This window comes from Pelophylax lessonae, assembly GCF_965119305.1.
Source record: "Pelophylax lessonae genome assembly, chromosome: 4".
Taxonomy (NCBI): domain Eukaryota; kingdom Metazoa; phylum Chordata; class Amphibia; order Anura; family Ranidae; genus Pelophylax; species Pelophylax lessonae.
Window position 1 is genome coordinate 73248277 of NC_138771.1, and position 21739 is coordinate 73270015.

The following is a 21739-nucleotide window of genomic DNA, read 5'->3' on the forward strand; positions in this document are numbered from 1 at the left end:
TAGTTCTAAACGGGGCTCCTTTTATATTTTGCTGCATTGCCTGCGCCCAATTCAAAGTAAAATACCGACAGTTTGTATCCTCTGAAAGTGGAACTAATGAAGACCAACTATCATTTGGCGTACAGAGGGAGACCCTAACGCAAACAGATTTTGCGAAAGTGGCTTGCATTTTATCTAAAAGTTGTGTAGAATGCACCAAATTCAAGTACAAGATCCAGACAAGTACCTGAATTTGGCACACGCTGCCTCACTTTTAGAACATACGAGAGACACTTTCGCAAAATCTGTCTGCACCAGTCTTTACGAGTTTCAGGGTCAGTGTGGAGGCTTCCTATCAACACCGCTATGTACTGTTATTGGTTCTTCCTAAAGGATAGTGTAGCACCCTCCTAGGTAGGTGCTAGGGAGAAAATATAGTTTTCAGCCTTGTCTGCTTACCAGAGAGGCTGCAGGTAAATCTATATTGTTCTCTGCCTACCAGAGAGCAGGATTGGTTAGTAGGGTCTGCTCAATGTGCTCAGTATGCAATTCATTGTGTCTAGAGTAGTGTTTCACACTGGTCCAATAGGGAGGCATGTTGGACAGTGGGAGGAGGCCTGACAAATGGATGCATAGGCTTTGATACAGTCCTGGTGATTGTCAGGGGGCAGGTTGCCGGTTGCCTCGGTGCATTCTGGGATACTGTGTAAAAGCCAGGAGCACATGTGCTGCGAGGTCTTTTGCTGGAGAGCAGAGTCCCGGAGGGACTGCCTCCTCCTCTGTAGCAGTGGCATGCGGTCGCAGGAGGTCGTCCTGAGGGCCAGAGGAACGGATGAGAGGAGCTGAACCCAGAAGTCGAGGAGAGCTGACTGAGGGGGAGACCCTGGGACCACAGTATAGTGAGTACAGTGTCAAGGGGCCTGACCTGAGGGGGGGCCACCCCACGTGTAGGATAGTCAGAGGACGGGAGTCAGCAGTGAAGAGAAAGAGAATGCTAGTGAGAGTGTCCTGAAAATAATTGCTAGTCCACCAAGTCGTCTTAGGAAAAGAGACTTAATTCCCAAATTCACCCATAGTGGCAGGGTGAATCAACAGCCTGGCTGTACCTGGAGATAGGAGTCCTCAACCATTGTGCATAGTTAATTTGGAGTATCCCACTATTCCCTTCTCCTATCCCTAATTTATAATAAACACAAAACAACCAAAAAAACCCTGGACTGATTATTGGAACAAGCCAAGGAAGGAGAAAGAAAGAACTAGAAACTGTCATTATCGTATGCTGGTAACTCAGGGGGGCCCATAAAGTAAGAATATGGCAGTCCTTCTGTGGGCAGTGCTACAATATTATAAGCGTCCAGACATGCATGTGATCACACTTACAGAAAGCAAGGAACTAAGCACTTTCATGGAGGTCATGATATTCCTCAAAAATTCCAACAGTTCAAAGATTTTACAGAACAGAGAAGATGATTAGTGGCTCACTGCACATCCAGTAAGGCTTGCATATGAAAACATAGATTCCCATAGACCTCCAAGAATGGATGGATGTGCATTAATTATCTGACCACCCTCATGCACCATGATAGTACAGTACTCCTGGAAAAGTCATCTTGGCTCTGGCTCAACCAAGTGTTCATGCTTTAGTTAATGGAGAGAAGAGTTATTTCAGGCAGATGATGCCCCTTATTTTGGGGGTAAAAAGGATTGAGGTTATCCAACAATGTTCCCGCTGATACCTGGCAGGCTGCTGGCCCTCACAGACATGTACACATAGCCTACTTTGACGGCTGGTCACGGTGGTCTAAACGTTCCTATCCTGAACGCGATTCTTTCACATTCAGGAGAGGGAGGTTGAAGCTCCCCTAACCGCAGCAGCTCCTAAACTCTGGTAAAAGCCTATGAGTACATTGACACACAGGGGTTGATTTACTAACAGCAAATAGACTGTGCACTCTGCAAATGCAGTTGCTCCAGAGCTTAATAAAAGAGCAGAAGCTTTGCTGACTTCCATCATCCAATTGTGTGCAAGCAAAATTACTGTTTATTTAAAGCATAACTCCACTTTTGTCCAGAGAAAAAAGCGTTCCCGAATGGGTGATCTATGTACATTGCAAGGATTATAACAACCTATATTGCAGATTCCTACCTTTTGTTATTCTGAGGAAATCACCGTTTGTCCCTCTGTGCAGAGTGGGTCTAATGGGAGTGGTTTCATAATTATCACTCAGCTGTGCAGCTGCAGAGCACTAATGAGAGAATCTGCTGGGTCTGCATTCCTTTAGATGTGTTCCTATTGGGAGTATCTCACCAAAAATGACATTTTTGTTGCAGGGGATGCCAGAAATCTGACTTGTATCTTAGGCAGACTTCTGGGAAAATTTGTGAGCCAATCACACAAGCAGGAAATGATGTTTCTGGGGTGTGGTCAGTACACATTCTGTACAGAACACCTCCAGGTAGCCATATTGCATTGCATTTTCAGAAAATTACAGCGGCTGCAGATTGAAAAGGAAAGGTAATTTTTAATAACATTCAATTACAATATGATTTGTGTCACAATTGTATACACTATATTATTTTTTTCTTTATTTGCTATTTTTTTCCCTACAAAAGTGGAGTTACCCTTTATATTTTCCTTACATGTCATTGGGTATTCTTTGCAAAGTGAAGCTTTACCTCATTTACAAAGCTCTGGAACAACTCCACTTGCAGAGTGCAACTGCACTTGGTAAAGTGCACAGTCTATTTGCCTTTAGTAAATCAACCCCGTAGGCTTTTATGGAGTTGAGTTTAGAACTTAAAGTGGAGTTCTACCCATTTTAGTGACTTTAGATGTATGTAATGCCCTTTAAAACGACTTTTACCAATGGAAAGTTTTTTTTTTTTTTGCTAGTAAATACCTTATTTTCTGCTTTATTTATCATCTTCTCACTTCTGGGTCATTACGTCATTCGGCGATTCGCAGTGTGTGCTGGGATGTATCTCAGGCATGAAATCTCGCATTATTACACAGGAGATGAGCTGTACTGCGTGTTCTGCCCCGCCTCCGCCCCGCCTCCTCTCAGTGAGCTGTATGTATGTGTTTTATTGAGGCAGTGCTCCGCCCCGCCTCCTCTCAGTGAGCGAGGACTGAAAGCATTATATCCTCACTGAGCTCACTGAGAGGAGGCGGGGCAGAGCACGGCCTCGATACAATACATACAGTACAGCTCACTGAGAGGAGGCGGGGCAGAGCACGGCCTCGATACAATACATACAGTACAGCTCACTGAGAGGAGGCGGGGCAGAGCACGCAGTACAGTTCATCTCCTGTGTAATAATGCGAGATTTCATGCCTGAGATACATCCCAGCACACACTGCGAATCGCCGAATGACGTAATCGCTGACCGGACCCGGAAGTGAGAAGAGGATAAATAAAGAAGAAAATAAGGTATTCACTAGCAACAAAAAAAAACTTTCCATTGGTAAAAGACGTTTTAACCACTTAACGACCAGCCACGTAGATCTACGTCGGCTGACTTTGAGTGGTTATACCGGGATGATGCCTCTAGCTAGAGGCATCATCCCGGTACGGTTGTTTGAAGCCGACGGTCGGCTTTCCGTCGGTAACAATCGATGCGGCTCGGGAGCCGCTCGATCGTTACCCGGGGGGCGGGAGGGGACGTCCCCCCCCTCCCGCCGCCTTCCGTGGATTTGCCCGGGGCTCCCGTCCCACCGGGAGCCCCGAGCACCCAGCCGGCACGTCCGCCGGCTGGATGGAGTCCCGATGAATGCCGGAAACGGCATCGATCGGGTCTCCGATGACGGAACCCGGAGGCGGCGTCCATGACGTCACATCCGGGTTACTCTGCTGCAAAAGGCGGCAGATTTGAAAAACGGCTGTATGCAAAAATGCCGTTTTCGGCGTTTTGCATACAGGGAAGTGTAGTGGAGGGGTCTAGGGTCTTTTAGACCCTCGATCCCTCCATAAAGTGTACCTGTCACTACATATTGGTGTCACAAGGGATGTTTACATTGCTTGTGACAGCAATAAAAGTGATCAGATTTTTTTTTTTAAAAAAACCTGTAATAAAGTTAAAAAAAAAGAAAAAATAAATAGGAAAAAAAAAAATTTAGCCGCCCCCATCACCGTTAGCTCGCGCACAAAAAAAAACGTAAACGCAAGTCGAGCCGCGAATGAAATCGCTGTTCAAACCACACATGTGAGGTATCACCGCGATCGCCAGAGCGTGGGCAATAATTTAAAAAAAATAGCTACACTCTAACTCTAAACTGGTAACCGTTAAATAAATTTAAAGCGTCACAGATTGAGATCTCTATTGACCGTAGTTTGTCGCCATCCCACAGGGGGGGGGGGGCGCAATTTTAAACCGTAACATGTTGGGTATCTATTTACTCGGCGTGACATCATCTTTCACAATATACAAAAAAATGGGCTAACTTTACTGTTTAGTATTTTTTAAATGCAGTGAAATGTGATTTTTCTAAATTTTTCCAAAAAAATGGCGTTTTAAAGACCGCTGCGCAAATACCGCGTGACAAAAAATTTTGCAATGACCGACATTTTATTCTCCAGAGTCTTTGCTAAAAAAATATATATAATGTTAGGGGGTTCTAAGTAGTTTTCTAGGAAAAAATACTGGTTTTAACTTGTGAACAAAAAGTGTCCGAAATAGGGCTGGGGGTAAAGTGGTTAAAGGGCATTACATACATCTATGTAATCCAATTTATTACAAATGGGTGGAACTCCACTTTAAGTTTAGGAGCTGTAGTGTACATGAAGCCTTTTATATTTTACTGGATGATTGTTATCTCATGCTTATGGACAGTTTATTCTCTCACAATACAATAATTACTTCAAATGTTCTGCATGGAAATATACAGCATAGTAAGTGAGTGTCAGATTTACATATAGGGTAACTGCATCTTTCACATTGGCAGAGAGGAAGTAAACATTCCATTCATGAAATGCCATAGAGGATTTCCCCATGTATAATGCCAGCTATAAAAGCCTGCCTTTATGAGAATTTAATGCAAGAGGTACTACAGCATATCGCTCTTTTTTTATATGTGTATTTATAGCTAAAAATAAAATCAAAATTAACAAGTGCTTTTTTATTAGTAACTAAATACCCTAAATCAGGGTATTTCAATCTCACCAAGGTAATAACAATCATGGAATACAGATTTAATGTACTTATATTATTCAGTGACTATAATTATCTTTTTATGAGGTACACTTATCTAAATCCAGCAGTAAAAAGAACAATATTGCTTAGTTAACATGAGATGAACATCTAGGGAATGCTGGGATAGGTGGCGGAAGGTTGAATGTCCTCGGGGCTACTTATACTTTTATCAGGTGAGGGCCACTGGTGTAGGACAGTTTAGCTTCCCAGATGCTGCTCGATCGACACTGCTCAGTTACTCTGCTGGTTCTAAGTAGCTGCATGGTCACTTTTGATGTATTGCTGTCCATACAAGCAATAGTAAATCTGATTTAGCTTTGAATCAGATAAAGATCATGTCTACAACTTCATTAGCTATTACAAAACGTGATACTTTCTTGCAGGAACTGGCCCCTTGTGTCAGGCTTCTAGAGAAGAACAGGCTACAGATATGAAAATCAGCAGCCACAGTCTTTGCACAACTTTTCCAACTGTCAGTGTAACAAATACCCACATACATACTTTAAGTTATTGTGTATATAGTATGAAGCAATCTGGTATGTGTCAATAATCAGGCTATACTTTCACTACATTAAGCAAACATAACTCCACTCGAATGTAGATAAAACTAAAGTACAACAGTCAAAACATTGGTTACTGTCAGATCCCCTTTTTTTTTAAAGGCTTATTTATGACACCAGTTATTAATGAGAAAAGTGCAGTAACCCATTGCAACCAATCAATAATTATCTTGTCTTGTCCTGAGTAGTCCAACGTTGTAAAAAGTGGGATTTGGATTACAACACTTCATGTATGATTGATGTTCTTTTTACTGCCATGTCATATACATGTCTTCTCAACCAGGGGTCCTTCAGGGAAGAGGCTGCTTGGGGTTCCTTGAGCAGTGGTGGCATTAGCAGATTGATCTACTGTCTTACCATGAATGCAAGAGGCCACTAGATTGACAAACAGTGTAAGGGGGTACTTCTCCCACTGACCACCAATCTAGGGTACTTCTCCCACTGACCACTAATCTAGGGTACTTCTCCCACTGACCACCAATCTAGGGTACTACTCCCACTGACCACCAATCTAGGGTATTTCTCCCACTGACCACCAATCTACAATACCTCCCCTACTGACCACCAATCTAGAATACCTCTCCCACTGACCACCAACCTTAAGGAACTTCTCCCACTGACCACCAACCTTGGGTACTTCTCCCACTGACCACCAACCTTGTGTGCTTCTTCCACTGACCACCAACTTTGGGTGCTTCTCCCACTGACCACCAACCTTGGTGCTTCTCCCACTGGTCATCAATCTTGGGCTCTTTAATCATTGACCACCAATCTTGGGTGCTTCACTCACTGACCACCAATCTTGGGCACTACTCTTAATGACCAAAAATTATGGTACTTCTCCCACTGACCACCAAGCTGGGCTACATCTCCCACTGACCACCAATCTAGGGTACTTCTCCCACTGACCACCAATCTAGGGTACTTCTCCCACTGACCACCAATCTAGGGTACTACTCCCACTGACCACCAATCTAGAATACCTCCCCTACTGACCACCAATCTAGAATACCTCTCCCACTGACCACCAACCTTAAGGAACTTCTCCCACTGACCACCAACCTTGGGTGCTTTTCCCACTGACCACCAATCTTGGGCACTACTCTTAATGACCAAAAATTATGGTCACTGCGCCTCACTGACCACCAATCTTTTGCACTGCTCCCACTGACCACTAATCTTGGGCACTGCTCCAACTGACCACAAATCTTGGGCACTGCTCTCATTGACCACCAATCTTGGGCACTGCTCCCACTGACCACCAATCTAGAATGCCTCTTCCACTGACCACCAACCTTGAGTACTTCTCCCACTGACCACCTACCTTGGGTGCTTCTCCCACTGACCACCAACCTTGGGTGCTTCTCCCACTGACCACCTACCTTGGGTGCTTCTCCCACTGACCACCAACCTTGGGTGCTTCTCCCACTGACCACCAACCTTGGGTGCTTCTCCCACTGACCATCAACTTTGGGTGCTTCTCTCACTGACCATCAACTCTGGTGCTTCTCCCACTGGCCATCAATGTTGGGCCCTTTAATCACTGACCAATGATCAATTACCACAAATCATAGGCACTGCCCCCATTGACCACAAATCACGGGCACTGCCCCCACTGACTACCAATCTTGGGCACTGCTCCCACTGACCACCAACCTTGGTTACTTCTCAACACTGACCACCAAACTTGTGTACTTCCCCCACTGACCACCAATCTTGGGTACTTCCCCCACTGACCACCAATTTTGGGTACTTCCCCCACTGACCACTAACCTTGGGTACTTCCCCCACTGACCACTAACCTTGGGTACTTCCCCCACTGACCAGTAACCTTGGGTACTTCCCCCACTGACCAGTAACCTTGGGTACTTCCCCCACTGACCAGTAACCTTGGGTACTTCCCCCACTGACCACTAACCTTGGGTACTTCTCCCACTGGCCACCAATCTTGGGTCCTTCTTTCACCGACCACTAATCTTGGGTACCTACTCCATTGACCACCAATCTCGGGTACTTCCCCCACTGACCATCAATCTTGGCTTTTTCCTCTACTGACCAACAATCTAGTATACTTCTCCCAGTGACTTCCAACTAGGGTACTTCTTCCTCTATACACTAATCTAGATTACTTCTCCCACTGACATTCAGTGTAAATAAGCACTGCATTGACATCCAATGGAAGGGGGTAACTTCTCTATTTAGCACTGTTTCTTTCCTAGAGAATATTTTTTATTACATATTAATTATTATTACTTAAAATAGTTCAAAGTGGTGTTAAAAAAGATCTACTCTGGTTGTCCCATTTGCTAAATATGCTACATTCTTCATTAGTTTGTTTATTTATTTTTATAATAATAATAACAACTTGCTTAGTACTCTAATGTACAATAAGCTGTATCTAAAATTATATTTTAGCAGGGATTCCTTGATACATTCAAATTATTTCAAGGTTTTTTTTTTTTTTTTTGCTAAAAAGACTAACAAAGGCTGTCATAGGCTATCATATGCGTGAAACCAATACTTGAAAAGAAAGCATTGTGTTCCATACACCTGTTTCTCTAGTCTCACTTTACACTGGGATTCTCAGATTCTGCTTCTAAATACTAATTTAGGTAGAAAGAATAGTGTTCTCTATGGAAACTGAAAGTAATAATTAAGAAACTGAGACTGTAGATTTCTGATGTTGTAGAACATCTGTAGATTTTACAGGTGCCTGCCAACATGTCAAAGCCTAGCTCCTTGTATGCATCAGTACTGATAGAGACAATGCTTTGGCATTCAGTTGGAAGGCTATCTGGACATGAACATCTGGACAGGCACAAATGTCAGGCAAGGTTTTACAGGGAAATACTCATAAAAACAATGATAACTGGGATTTATCATTTTTATGTAAAAAACAATCTTGGGTAATGCAATGGCCAGACCAGACCAAAGCCCAGGAAGACCAGACCAAAGCCCAAAAGAAAGGTAGCCAATATGTTTAAAAAAAAGTTAAAGCTGGAGTTTGGCCAAAAATAATTTTTGGCCATTTACGCACTAAAAATACGTTAGCTCCAAAGATGTGTGAACTGAATTTATTCTCTCTAGAGAAGAGGAGATTAGGGGCATATGGTCACCATGTATGAATACATAAGGGGTCCATATAGTGAACTTGGTGTTGAGTTATTCACTTTAAGGTCAACACAGAGGAAAAGGGGGCACTCTTTACATCTAGAGGAAAACAGATTTCGTCTCTAAATATAGAAAGGTTTCTTCACTGTAAGAGCTGTGAAAATGTGGAATAGACTCCCTCCAGAGGTGGTTCTGGCCAGCTCAGTAGATTGCTTTAGAAAAGGTCTGAATTCTTTTCCTAAAAAAAACTAATTATAACCGGGTACTCACATTTATAGGTAAAGTTGAAAAAATTAGTTTTGTTTCGTTTAGATTAGTTAATCTAGTGATTTAGTTTTGTTAAATTCAGTTGATTCGTTCAATTCGTATTCAGGATTTGTATTCGGAATTCATATTTGGAATTCACTTTATGTCTTTTTCGATTTTTCTTTGAATTTACCTTTTTTTTTAAATCTGAAGCATTCAAATCGATAAATTTGGAATTGGTTGAATCAAACATTTTGGATTTTATTTCAATTCGAATGCAGCAAAGTGAACAAACAAAAAAAAATCTTCATCAAATGATTACAATGACTCTTTAAATCACCTTTGGCTTAACAAAAACAGCATGATTTGGTAACACACACACAGTCTTCAATTTCAGAAATATGTTTACAGTTCAAATTCGAATAGAATTCGATATAAAATCCAAATTTGAAATTTGAACTTTGGAAATTCAGACTAATTTATTTTGGTTATGTGGAGCATTCGGTAAACTTTGTTTATACTGTAATTTGGATATTCGGACATATCCGAATGCCTGAATAAGAAAAAATGTGTCTGAATATTTATTCGGAATGAAGCAAACCGCACATATCTAGGTAAAATTTGTTTTGCCCATACATCAGCTTTAAGACTCCATTCACAACTTTCATTGTTAATAGCACCCCAAATGTGGCCGTGCGTCTTCTTGTGCGTCAAAACGGAAAACAAATGCATGGGTAAAAAATCTGCAAATTTCTACAGCACATGTGTCAAACACAAGGCCTGTGGGCCGATTCTGGCCCTCCAGGCCATTTTATGTGGCCCTCGCACCTCTCCTGCAGCTGCAGGAGAGCTCCAGCCCTCCTCTGCTCCTCCTTCATACCCTATTTTCTGCTTTCCAGCAATGCCTCCAGCTTCTTCCCAGCAGCAGCACAAAGTAAGGGGGGTGCATAGTGATAAAAGGGAGGGTGGGGGACTCAAATGCTGATGGTGGGGAGGCTCTTGACATCCTATGTAAGGGTAGGGGATGCTCTGGACATCTAGTCTTACAGTTACAGCTTGCCCTTTTGAGGGCAATCATAATGCAATGTGGCCCATGATTAAATTGAGTTTGACACCCCTGTTCTACAGTATGCCCAAAATGGTACATGAGCTTCTTTGGTGCGTTTGTTTTGTGTAGGGCAGCCCACTGAAATGAACGGGCTTGCCTTTGTGTGTAACGCAGAAACGCACGCAAGAACGTGCGTTTCCGAGATGCTAGGTGTGAACCTAGGCTAAAGCTTACAACATATATATTTTTTTTACTTGTCAAATTTGTTTTATTGAGTTTTTACATGTTATACAAGGAGATTTAGAGACGGTTCACACTACTCCGACTTGTCAGGCGACTCCCAATGCTGTGCAATGGAACCGTTCTAAACAGAGTGACTCAAGTCGCTCCGACTTAGAAAACGGTTCCTGCACTATTTTTTGGCAAAGTCGCAGCGACTTGCATTGACTTCTATTATGAGAAGTCGTTTGCAAGCCGCGATGAAGTTGCGCTGCACAGACGACTTCTAAGTCGCCCAAAGTCGGGGCGACTTTGAGTCGGATTAGTGTGAACCGGCTCTTAGATGCAACAATAAGAAAGTAACATAATAAAGTACGGGTATAAAGATAATTACAGATACAATATAATATAATGAATACCATGTAGTTCAAAAATAGGTATAACAAATAAGAAAAATATCTTTTTTTTTTTTAAACAGTTTTTTGACCCCCAAGGATGGCCTGGCTGAGCTCGGATTCCTGTAGAGTTTCATAAAACCCTTATTTATAAAAAGCAAACCAGGAAAACATATTGTGGGCGGGTGGATATGATAAAGTTTGCTTGTCATGACCTGCATATTATGCTGTGCAGAGATGATCGGTGTTATTGCTCATCGGAATCTGACAGAGATTTATAGCTATTGCCAAGGTGTGAAGGAATACACTGAATGATAAATAGAGAATTGAGATCACACAGAATGAAAGGAACACAAATGCAGGGCTATGGGAGGCTAAAGTGTAAGCTATGACACTATTCTGTAAAAAATAAAAAAAAAATAAAAAAAAAGATAAATTTAGGGCAAGGTAAGAATGAAAGTGATACTAAACATTATCCTTAGGCTGATGCACACAGGGTGTTTTAAAAAAAATGAGCTGCAAAACCAGTATCAATGCCAGGAAAAAGCAGCTGTAAAAACGCGCTTTTAGAAGCATTTTGCCTTGTTGTCAATGTGCGTTTAGCCGCGTTAGCGTTTAGCAGCATTTCTGTGCCCTCTTCTATTTTCCACTCCCTAATCCGATTAATACAGCTTAAAAACGATTGACGCCGCTTAACGCTGTATACAACTTTATCACGCGTTTAGCCGTGTTTAGCCGCGTTTCTCTGCCCTCTTCTATTTTCCATCCCCTAATCCGATTAATACAGCTTAAAAACGCTTGACGCAGCTTAACACTGTATACAACTTTATCACACATTTAGCCGCGTTTAGCAGCGTTTCTCTGCCCAATTTTATTTTCCATCCCCTAATCTGATTAATACAGCTTAAAAACGCTTGACGCAGCTTAACGCTGTATACAACTTTATCACACATTTAGCTGCGTTTAGCAGCATTTCTCTGCCCTGTTCTATTTTCCATCCCCTAATCCAATTACTACAGCTTAAAAATGCTTAACGCAGTTTAACGCTGTATACAAATTTATCACACGTTTAGCAGCGTCAAGCGTTTTTACAGCTGCTGCTCCAAAACACACTGGCCCTGTTTTTTTTTTTTGGGGGGGGGGGGGGGGGGTTTGCAGCTTGAAAACACCTATGCCACTTACGGCATGGACACCGAATAATATGGAAAGGTGTTTTTAAAGAGGAGTTCCTCCCCCTAGGAAAAAAAATGAAACGTCAGCAGCTACAAATACTGTAGCTGCTGACTTTTAAATATTAGAACTTAGCTGTCCAGGGTTCCCGCGATGTCGGCACCCGAAGCTGATTTTCGTATCCACTCTCGGGTGCTGCCGCCATTCAGGGTAAGAGAGCCCGGCAGTAAAGCCTTTGGGCTTCACAGCTGGTTCCCTACTGCGCATGCGCAAAGCGCGCTGCCCTTACTAATTACTTACCGGTGGCGGAGGAAGAATCAGGGGGGCCGAACTTCTGAGGGACAGCGCTGTGGCGATTTCTCCGGGTAGTGGGGAAGGGTAACTGTCAAAAACAGGTACCCGTTTCCCCCCTCCTCCCTGAAAGGTGCCAAATGTGGCACCGGAGAGGGGAGGAAGCATATAAGTGGAAGTTCCACTTTTGCCACTCTTTGCAAAACCATTTCACTCAGCTGGTAAGTATAACATGTTTGGTATTTTAATGAAAAAAAAATTAAACCTTTACAATCACTTTAAGGTAATAACATTTTTTTAGCTTTAGTATCAATTTAAATACATTTTTGAACAAATTTTAGTGTAAAAAATTAGATTATTTACTAAGCTTTTTGATACTCAATGCACAGAACAGCCAAAAAAAACGAGCTCTGTGCATTGGTTTGGAAATAAAAAGATTAAAAGAAAAAAAAAATCAACAGTGTAGCCCTGAAATCCCTCTGTTTTCAGTGTACCAGACCTGGGATTACGCTCACCACGGCTTCTTTCACACTGATGAGTTTTTGCTGCAATTTTTTTATATGGTAAAAAACAATAGCAAAAACACAATAAACAGGATACCTTATAGCTGAATTCACACTGACTTGCAGGGAAAATCGATGTACGTTTCCATCTATTTTATGAGTGTTTTAAATCTTTTTGAGCGAGCGTTAAAATGCACTGCATTTTGCAGGATTTATTGCAACGTCACATCCTGTGGGTCGCAAAATAAATCACAAAGAAAACTTTTTCTTCTTCACTTGTGTTGCTTTGACCTGTGTTTTACACACGTTGACCTGCATTGCATTAAAATGCATACATGTATTCTTTCCCTTATTTTTGTTCTCTGGTACATAGTTATTAAGGCCCTGTTCACCCCTGAGCATTTTTCAGTTTGTAAAACACTCATCTCTGAAGTCTCAAAATGCCCAACAAGCAATATCAAAATTCATTTCAATGGCCCCTGTTCACATATGAGGGTTTTGTTGCCTAATGCAAATTGCCTGAATCTCAGAAAAGTACATGAGCTTCTTTTTTGGCAGATTATAAGCGTTTTTGTTAGATGTCAATGCCTGCCTCCAAACACCTGCAAAAAACGCCTAAAAAAATGCCTTAAAACTATACGCTTAGGTGTGAATGCAACCTAAGGCTCTGTTCACATATAGGTGTTTTGGATCGCGGGCAGAATTGCCGCGATTCTGCCCGCGATTCCGAACCATTGCAAGCCGTGGGACGCCGAATCGATTCCCGTGACTTGCAATGGCACCCCAATTTTTATCCGATGAATTGCGGTAAAATCGCGCAATGGCACCCCAATTTTTACCCCATGAATTGCGGTAAAATCGCGCAATGGCACCCCAATTTTTACCCGATGAATTGCGGTAAAATCGCGCAATGGCGCCCCAATATTTTTTCGATGAATTGCGGTAAAATCGCGCAATGGCACCCCATTTTTTACCCGATGAATTGCGGTAAAATCGCGCAATGGCACCCCAATTTTTACCCAATGAATTGCAAGAACTTCTTTTGGGCGTCAGGCGTCCCGCGATTCTGTTTGCGTGATTTTACCGCGATTCATCAGGCGACAGTCGCGGCAAAATCACGCTGCGTTTGGGGTTCCATTGCAAGTCATGGGAATTGCTCAGGCGTCTCCCGACTTGAAATAGTTCAGAATCGTGGGCAGAATCGGGGCAATTTTGCCTGCCATCCAAATCACCTATATGTGAACGGAGTCTAAGAGAGTTACCTTGATTGTACATGAGGTGTTACCAGTGGCGGCTGGTGCATGATAATTTGGGGGGGCGGCGGCAAAACCCAAACCCCTACGGGACGGCCAGCCGGGAGGCAATTCCACCACTGCCCCCCACCCCCCCCCCCCAGGACGACCAGCCGGCAGGCAAATGCCCCACCCTCCCCCACCCCCTGCGGGATGGACGGCCGGACAGACAGCATTCTTACCTCCTCCTTCCCAGATGGCATGAGATTCTCCTCCGGCCGGCCGTGCGTCTCCTCCCTCTTCCTGGCCAATGGCCAGTAAAACTGCTTCTCTTTTCTGCCAATCGGGAAAGGGGTCTCACGACCTGCTTCCTGATTGGCTGGGAGGAGAATCAGTGTGATAATAGCGAATGTTCATTTGCTATTGTCACACAACTGGTTGGGCTCAGGGCGCAGTGCTCTGAACCCCGAGCCCACCCTTTTTTGAAGCCTATTAGAGCCTCAGGCTCTAATCACGTGCTTAAAACAAAAAAAAAACCCATTGGAATCCATGAACCCGGCACCCTGCATGTAGACTAGGGGGCCAGATGCATTGATGGGGGCGGCGCCCCTGTGTCCCCAATGGACGGGCCGCCACTGGGTGTTACAGGTTGGCTTGTATAATTTTCAAATTGGTTTCTGCATACTGCAGAACAGAATACAGTTGCAGAGACGTTTGGTTTTCTAACATGTTTGTTAATGTGTAGAACCTGTTTTGTACATATCGTGTGATCCAATGTATATTTAATGGAGAACTCCATAAACTCAATAAAACGTAATTATACGGAAAAAAAAAATTCATACATGTTGCATTTTAACACAACAAAGGTCAATACAGCATTGTAGTGTGAACAGGACGCAAAAAATTGTTTTTTAGGCATCCCTGCATTGACCCACATTTTACAGATGCACTAAAATGCAGATCAATGAACTAGTGTGAATTAGCCCTTCAATCCTATGGGACTCTTCAGACCACTGTGTTGCAGGTGTGGTGGGTTTTGAAAAGTCTTGCATGCCAGTGGCGTAACTAGAACCTTCAGGGCTCTGGTGCAAGAAACCATGAGGGACCCCCCCGGACCCCTGGCCGGGGCCCTTCCCTCCAAGCCGTGGGCTCTTCCTACTGATCCTGGGGCCCTTTACTCTCATTGCGGGACCCTTTCACAAGTTCTGCAGTGGGCCCCCTTCCTGCAATCTTGGGGCCTCCCCACGGTGCTGGAGTGCCAGCACCCGGTCACAACTGTGACCTTTGCGATCCTGGAAGTTCACCCACTGGTGTCAGTAGTTTTTATTTTTTGGTATTTTAATTTTATTATTTTTTTATCATTTTATTTTATTTTTTTACAATGTCAGCTACAGGAGGAAAAAGGAAGACAGTGCTTTCTCTACATGCTGCCCCTGCCGCCCCTCCTATCCAGGTGTACAGGGGAGCCACACAGGCAATTGCAACCCCTGTAGTTACGCCCCTGCTGCATGCTGTATATTTGATGCGGTTTTCAAAATCACATCAAAAACATAGGTCCCCATTAAAATAAATAGAAAACCCAACAAAGTGCTTCAAAAATGCATGCAAAAGTTACATGTTTAAGTTTCAGAAGTGCACGCTGGGTAATAGGCACCCAGAAAACGCACCATGAACGCATATGCGTTTTTTTCTGTGTTTCCGCAGCCGAGCGGTGTGAAAGCAGCCTAATTTACAGACATCCAATTATTGTGAAATATTACCCTGATGTTGATCGGAGAGCACACAATAGGGTAGGGTGTTATACAGAGGCGGAAAGGTGGAGATCGGGTGAAAAGCACAGAACATATGCTGGCAGGTGGGAGGCTCGCTGCTATCAACAGGTAATGCATATCAAGGACATGCTATCAGGGAAAGGCCATTTCCCAGGAGAAGAACAGATGGCAGGGGCTTTACACCGAAATGTCACAGGTAAAATATAGGCTATATGTCAGGAGGAAATGAAATGAGTGTAGAGTAGACAAATGAAGGTGTTACAGAAGAAAAACACACAAAAAAGGTGGAAAACAAATAGAAACAATTGGAAAGATTGTATAAAAACATATAAAGAAGAAGAAACAAGTATAATAATAAAGATTGTGGGCAGGCACTGTTTGAAATGTATTGTGAACACATGGATTAGCATTGAATGGGGATAATGGAGAAGTAATAAGATGGGAAGGGGTGTTTCCCGGTTCCTTAAAGCCCCAGGGCACCCCTGGGAAACTAGACTAAGAAGGTTTGTAGTATACCACAATAAAAAGTCGACTAAGTTGTATCTCATACCTCACGACTGAACAATCAAACATAAAATATTGCTTAAAAAAGTAATAATAAATCAAAAGTTGATAAGCGAAATTATGTTCTAAAAATGAAATATGAATACACTATATTTCAATGCTCATCAATGGGCTATTATTGTTAAGTGAAAAACAAATATGCATTGTAAATGTAAAATGCAGGAACCTAATTAAAATTATATATACTAAATAAAACTATAATTATCTACCTAAACACATTTGATAGAACAAAGGATAGAGGGAAAATGATTTTAGAAATGGCAATAAAAATGGATTACCAAAACTGACCATACTGGGGATGGCAACCATTGTAGAGGTCACCTGGGGCACTCGGTAGAAGACCCGGGAATGTACACTAGATGCCCGGGTTTAGCGATGCCTCTGTAGATGGGACAAGAATTCCATGGCAGAATATATGACAGGTGCAGTACAGGAGTTAGACCACCAGCAGATATATTTGGGTATAGTATTCCATGGATAGGTGCTGGGGGCACACATTGATGGGTACAGTACAGGAGCTAGGTGACCAGCATAGACATTTGAGGGAAGTATTGAAAGGATCAGGTCTGGAGGTACACAGTAACAGGGGGAAGTACAGGAGTTAGTGACCAGCAGAGATATTTGGGTATTTCATGGTTTAGGGCAGGGGGCACACAGTGATGGGTACAGAACAGGATTTCGGTGACCAGCATAGACATTTAGGGGAAATATTGAAAGGATCAGGTCTGGGGGTACACAGTAACAGGGGAAGTACAGGAGTTAGTTACCAGCAGAGATATTTGGGTATTTCATGGATCAGGGCCGGGGGGCACACAGTGATGGGTATAGTACAGGAGTTGGTTGACCAGCATAGACATTTGGGGAAAGCATTGAAAAGATCGGGTCTGGGGGTACACAGTGACAGGTATAGTACAGGAGTTGGGTGAACCCCAGAGATTTATGTGCTATTCGTGGATCAGGGCCAGAGTCACACAGTGATGGGTACAGTACAGGAGTTGGGTGACCAGCATAGACATTTGGGGGAAGTATTAAAAGGATCAGTTTTGGGGGAACACAGTAACAGATGAAATACAGGAGTTGGTGACAAGCAGAGATATTTGGGTAATTCATGGATCAGGGCCGGATCAGTTTTGGGGTACACAGTAACAGGGGAAATACAGGAGTTGGTGACCACCAGAGATATTTAGGTAATTCATGGATCAGGGCCGGGGGCACACAGAGATGGGTACAGTAAAAGGAGTTGGGAAACCAGCATAGACATTTGGGGAAGTATTGAAAGAATCAGGTCTGGGGGTACACAGTAACAGAGGAAGTACAGAAGTTGGGTGACCAGCAGAGATACTTGGGTATTTCATGGCTCAGGGCCAGGGGCACACAGTGATGGGTACAGTAACAGGAGTTGGTTGACCAGCATAGACATTTGGGGAAGCACTGAGAAGATTGGGTCTGGAGGTACACAGTAACAGGGGAAGTAAAGGCGTTGGATGACTCCCAGAGATATTTGGGTAATTCATGGATCAGGGCCAGGAGCACACCGTGACAGGTGCAGTACAGGAGTTGGGTGACCAGCACAGACATTTGGGGGAAGTACTGAATGGATCAGGTCTGGAGGTACATAGTGCCATAGAAAGAATAGGAGTTGGGTGTCTCCCAAAGATATTTGGGGGAAGTAATACAAGGATCAAATTTGAGGGGACAGTGACAAGTGGAGTACAGGAGTTGAGTGACCAGAAGAGATATTTGGGGAAAGTATTTCATGGACCGGAGGGGGGCACACAGTGACAGGTGCAGCATTTGGGGAGTGCATTGCAGGGAACAGAATTGGGGGGCACAGTGACAGGTGATGTACAGCAGAGATATCCGGGGGAAGTATTCCATGAATCAGGGAAGAGGGTGCACTGTTATTGGTGTAGTACAGGAGTTAAGTGACCAGCGGGAAGTATTTCATGGACCTGGGCACATAGTGACAGGTGCTGTTTAGCAGACACATATGGAAAAAGTCTTGCATGGATCAGGGAGGAGGAAGCACAGTGATGGGTGCAGTGCAGGAGTTGAGTGACCAGCAGAGATCTGTGAGGTAAAGTATTCAATGTATAGGGGCTGGAAGAGGTCAGTAATAGGTGCAGTGTTTGGGGAATGTATTGCAGGGATCAGGGCTGATGGCACACAGTGACAGGCGCAGTACAGCAGACATATATAGTATTGTATGGATGGGGGTTGGGATGATACAGTGACAGATACAGTACAGGAGTTGGATAATCTGCAGACACATTGGTAAAGCTCCTATGCCCAATGCGGTTTTCAGGCTCATGGGCACCATGCAGAAAGCAGAGTGGCAGCTGGGTGCAGGGCACAGAAATGATCTCTGTGTTCCAGCACCCAGCACTGAAAGAGAGAGACTGTACTGTGGGCACAATTATCTCTGCCAACAGTGCAACAAAATGCCACCATGTTAGAGGGTGGTGGGGGAGTGTGTGATAGGTAAAAGATCACCAATGGGGGCATGAGCCCTGAGGGGTGAGGGGTAATGGGGGGGGGGGGTTAATTTTCATTGGCACTGACTAAAATGCAGGGGAGTGGAATTAATTCCCACTGCCACTGGCTACCAATGTAAGGGGGAGGGTTAACTTTCACTGCCCGTGACCACCTATTTAGAGGGGGATCATTTTTACTGCCACTGACCACCAATATGGGGGGGGGGGGGTTAAAGTGCACTGTCATTGACCACCAATGTGGGGGGGGGGTTAAAGTGCACTGTCACTGAACATGGGGGTTGGGTTATTAATACTGACACCAGTGCTGGGGGTTATTATTGAACTCACTGGACACTGATTCTGAGGGTTATTACACTCATTGACATTGATGCTGGGGATTATTATTGCACTCAGTAACACCAATGCTGTTTTTTTTTTTTGCATTGCAAAATATGCAGTAAGACCAAAAATTGGGGTGTTGAGATGCAAAACTGTGCTTTTATTGTGTGGCTCTCTAAAGGTGTTGAGGGCCACACTTGAGGCCCTCTCAAATTTTTAATTTCAGGCCTGCTGGGGTAAATTATCACATTGATTTGGGCATACAATGACAGGTGCAGTACCGCAAACACATGCAGTATGATAAAATATTGCATGGATCAGATCTGGGCACACACACTGGCAGATGCAGATCAGTGGAGATATTTGGGTATCAAGTAATCCATGGATAGGGACAAAAAGGGATAGAGGCAGTACAGAAGTTGGGTAATAATGCAAATATAAGGGGGTAAACTATTGCATTGATTGTGGCACGTGCCAACAGATGCAGTACAGCAGATCCATTTAGGGTGAAGTATCACATAGATCAGAGCACACATTGACAGGTACAGTACAGCAGATATATCTGAGTATAAAGTATTGCACTGGTTGGGGAACACACTGACATGCACAACAGCAGATATATTTGGGTAAAGTATTGCATGGTTAAGTAAGGGCAGACACTGATAAGTACTGTACAGCAAATATATTTGGGGTAAAGAATTGCTTGGATCAGATCTGGGTGCACACACTGACAGATGAAATACAGCAGATATATTTGGGTAAAGTATTGCATGGATAAGGGCACTCACTGATAAGTACTGCACAGCAAATATATTTAGGGTAAAATATTGAAATGATCAGGTCTGGGCACACCCTTACAGATGTAGTACAGCTGATATATTTGGGGTAAAGTATTGCTTGTGGATCGGATCTGACTGACAGATGCAGTACAGCAGATATATTTGGGGTAAAGTATTGCAATGATCAGGTCTGGGCACACACTGACAGATGCAGTTCAGCAGATATATTTGGGGTAAAGTATTGCAACGATCAGGTCTGGGCACACACTGACAGATGTAGTACAGCAGATATATTTGGGGTAAAGTATTGCAATGATCAGGTCTGGGCACACACTGACAGATGCAGTTCAGCAGATATATTTGGGGTCAAGTATTGAAATGATCAGGTCTGGGCACACACTGACAGATGTAGTACAGCTGATATATTTGGGGTGAAGTATTGCAATGATCAGGTCTGGGCACACACTGACAGATGCAGTTCAGCAGATATATTTGGGGTAAAGTATTGCAATGATCAGGTCTGGGCACACACTGACAGATGCAGTTCAGCAGATATATTTGGGGTAAAGTATTGCAATGATCAGGTCTGGGCACACACTGACAGATGCAGTTCAGCAGATATATTTGGGGTCAAGTATTGAAATGATCAGGTCTGGGCACACACTGACAGATGTAGTACAGCTGATATATTTGGGGTGAAGTATTGCAATGATCAGGTCTGGGCACACACTGACAGATGCAGTTCAGCAGATATATTTGGGGTAAAGTATTGCAATGATCAGGTCTGGGCACACACTGACAGATGCAGTTCAGCAGATATATTTGGGGTGAAGTATTGCAATTATCAGGTCTGGGCACACACTGACAGATGCAGTTCAGCAGATATATTTGGGGTGAAGTATTGCAATGATCAGGTCTGGGCACACACTGACAGATGTAGTACAGCTGATATATTTGGGGTGAAGTATTGCAATGATCAGGTCTGGGCACACACTGACAGATGCAGTACAGCAGATATATTTGGGGTGAAGTATTGCAATGATCAGGTCTGGGCACACACTGACAGATGTAGTACAGCTGATATATTTGGGCATAAAGAATTGCATTGATCGGGGCACACACTGACAGGTACAGTACAGCACAGCTGATTGGCTATAAATATTGCATCGATCAGGACAAACACTGGCTGACTGTGTACAGCAAACACATACGGGGAAAGTATTGCAGGGATCGGGACTCAGTGACAGATGCTGCCCATGAGTTGTGTATTCTACAGACACACAGGGTAAAGTATTGCACTGATCGGGGCACACACACTGACAGATGGCATTTGGTGTAACAATTAGTGTTGCACTGATCGGGGGACACACTGACAGATGACATTAGTATTACAATGAACGGCTCCGGGCACACACTGACAGATGCGGTGACTTACCTGAGCCTTCTGAAAGTCCCGTACACAGCGGAGAGCGGAGTCGGTCAGCTTGAGGTGGAAGAGGCTGAGCCGGGGGGTCCTCCGAGGTTCGGTCCGGTAGGACAGAGTACCGCACAGCTCCTCTCCGGGCCGAGACATGGCGAGCAACTGACAGCGCACCGGATAGCGCAGCCCGAGGGAGGCGTGTGGCTGGGGCGGGGCCTGTCCGGGGAGAGGGTGGGGCGTACATGACAGCTGAGCTGGGAGGCGAAGGAAACATCTGACTTGGGACTGTTCATGTGTGACATGATCTACACTTACAGATCACCTGTACAGAGATCCCCATACACTGTGTGCACTCCTTCCTCTACACCCACAGATCACCTGTACAGAGATCCCCCATACACTGTGTGCGCTCCTTCCTCTACACTCACAGATCACCTGTACAGAGAT

General features: G+C 43.9%; 1 protein-coding gene across 1 annotated transcript in view; it reads right to left on the reverse strand.

The window, feature by feature from the left end:
- ELL3 (elongation factor for RNA polymerase II 3) overlaps positions 1 to 21500 on the reverse strand; it is a 202455-nt gene extending 180955 nt beyond the window's left edge. The window contains exon 1 of the mRNA XM_082256956.1: positions 21308 to 21500. Coding sequence (XP_082113082.1) covers positions 21308 to 21445 — 138 coding nt within the window. The 5' untranslated portion in view covers positions 21446 to 21500. The remainder of the gene's footprint in view (positions 1 to 21307) is intronic.
- Positions 21501 to 21739: the final 239 nt, after the last annotated feature.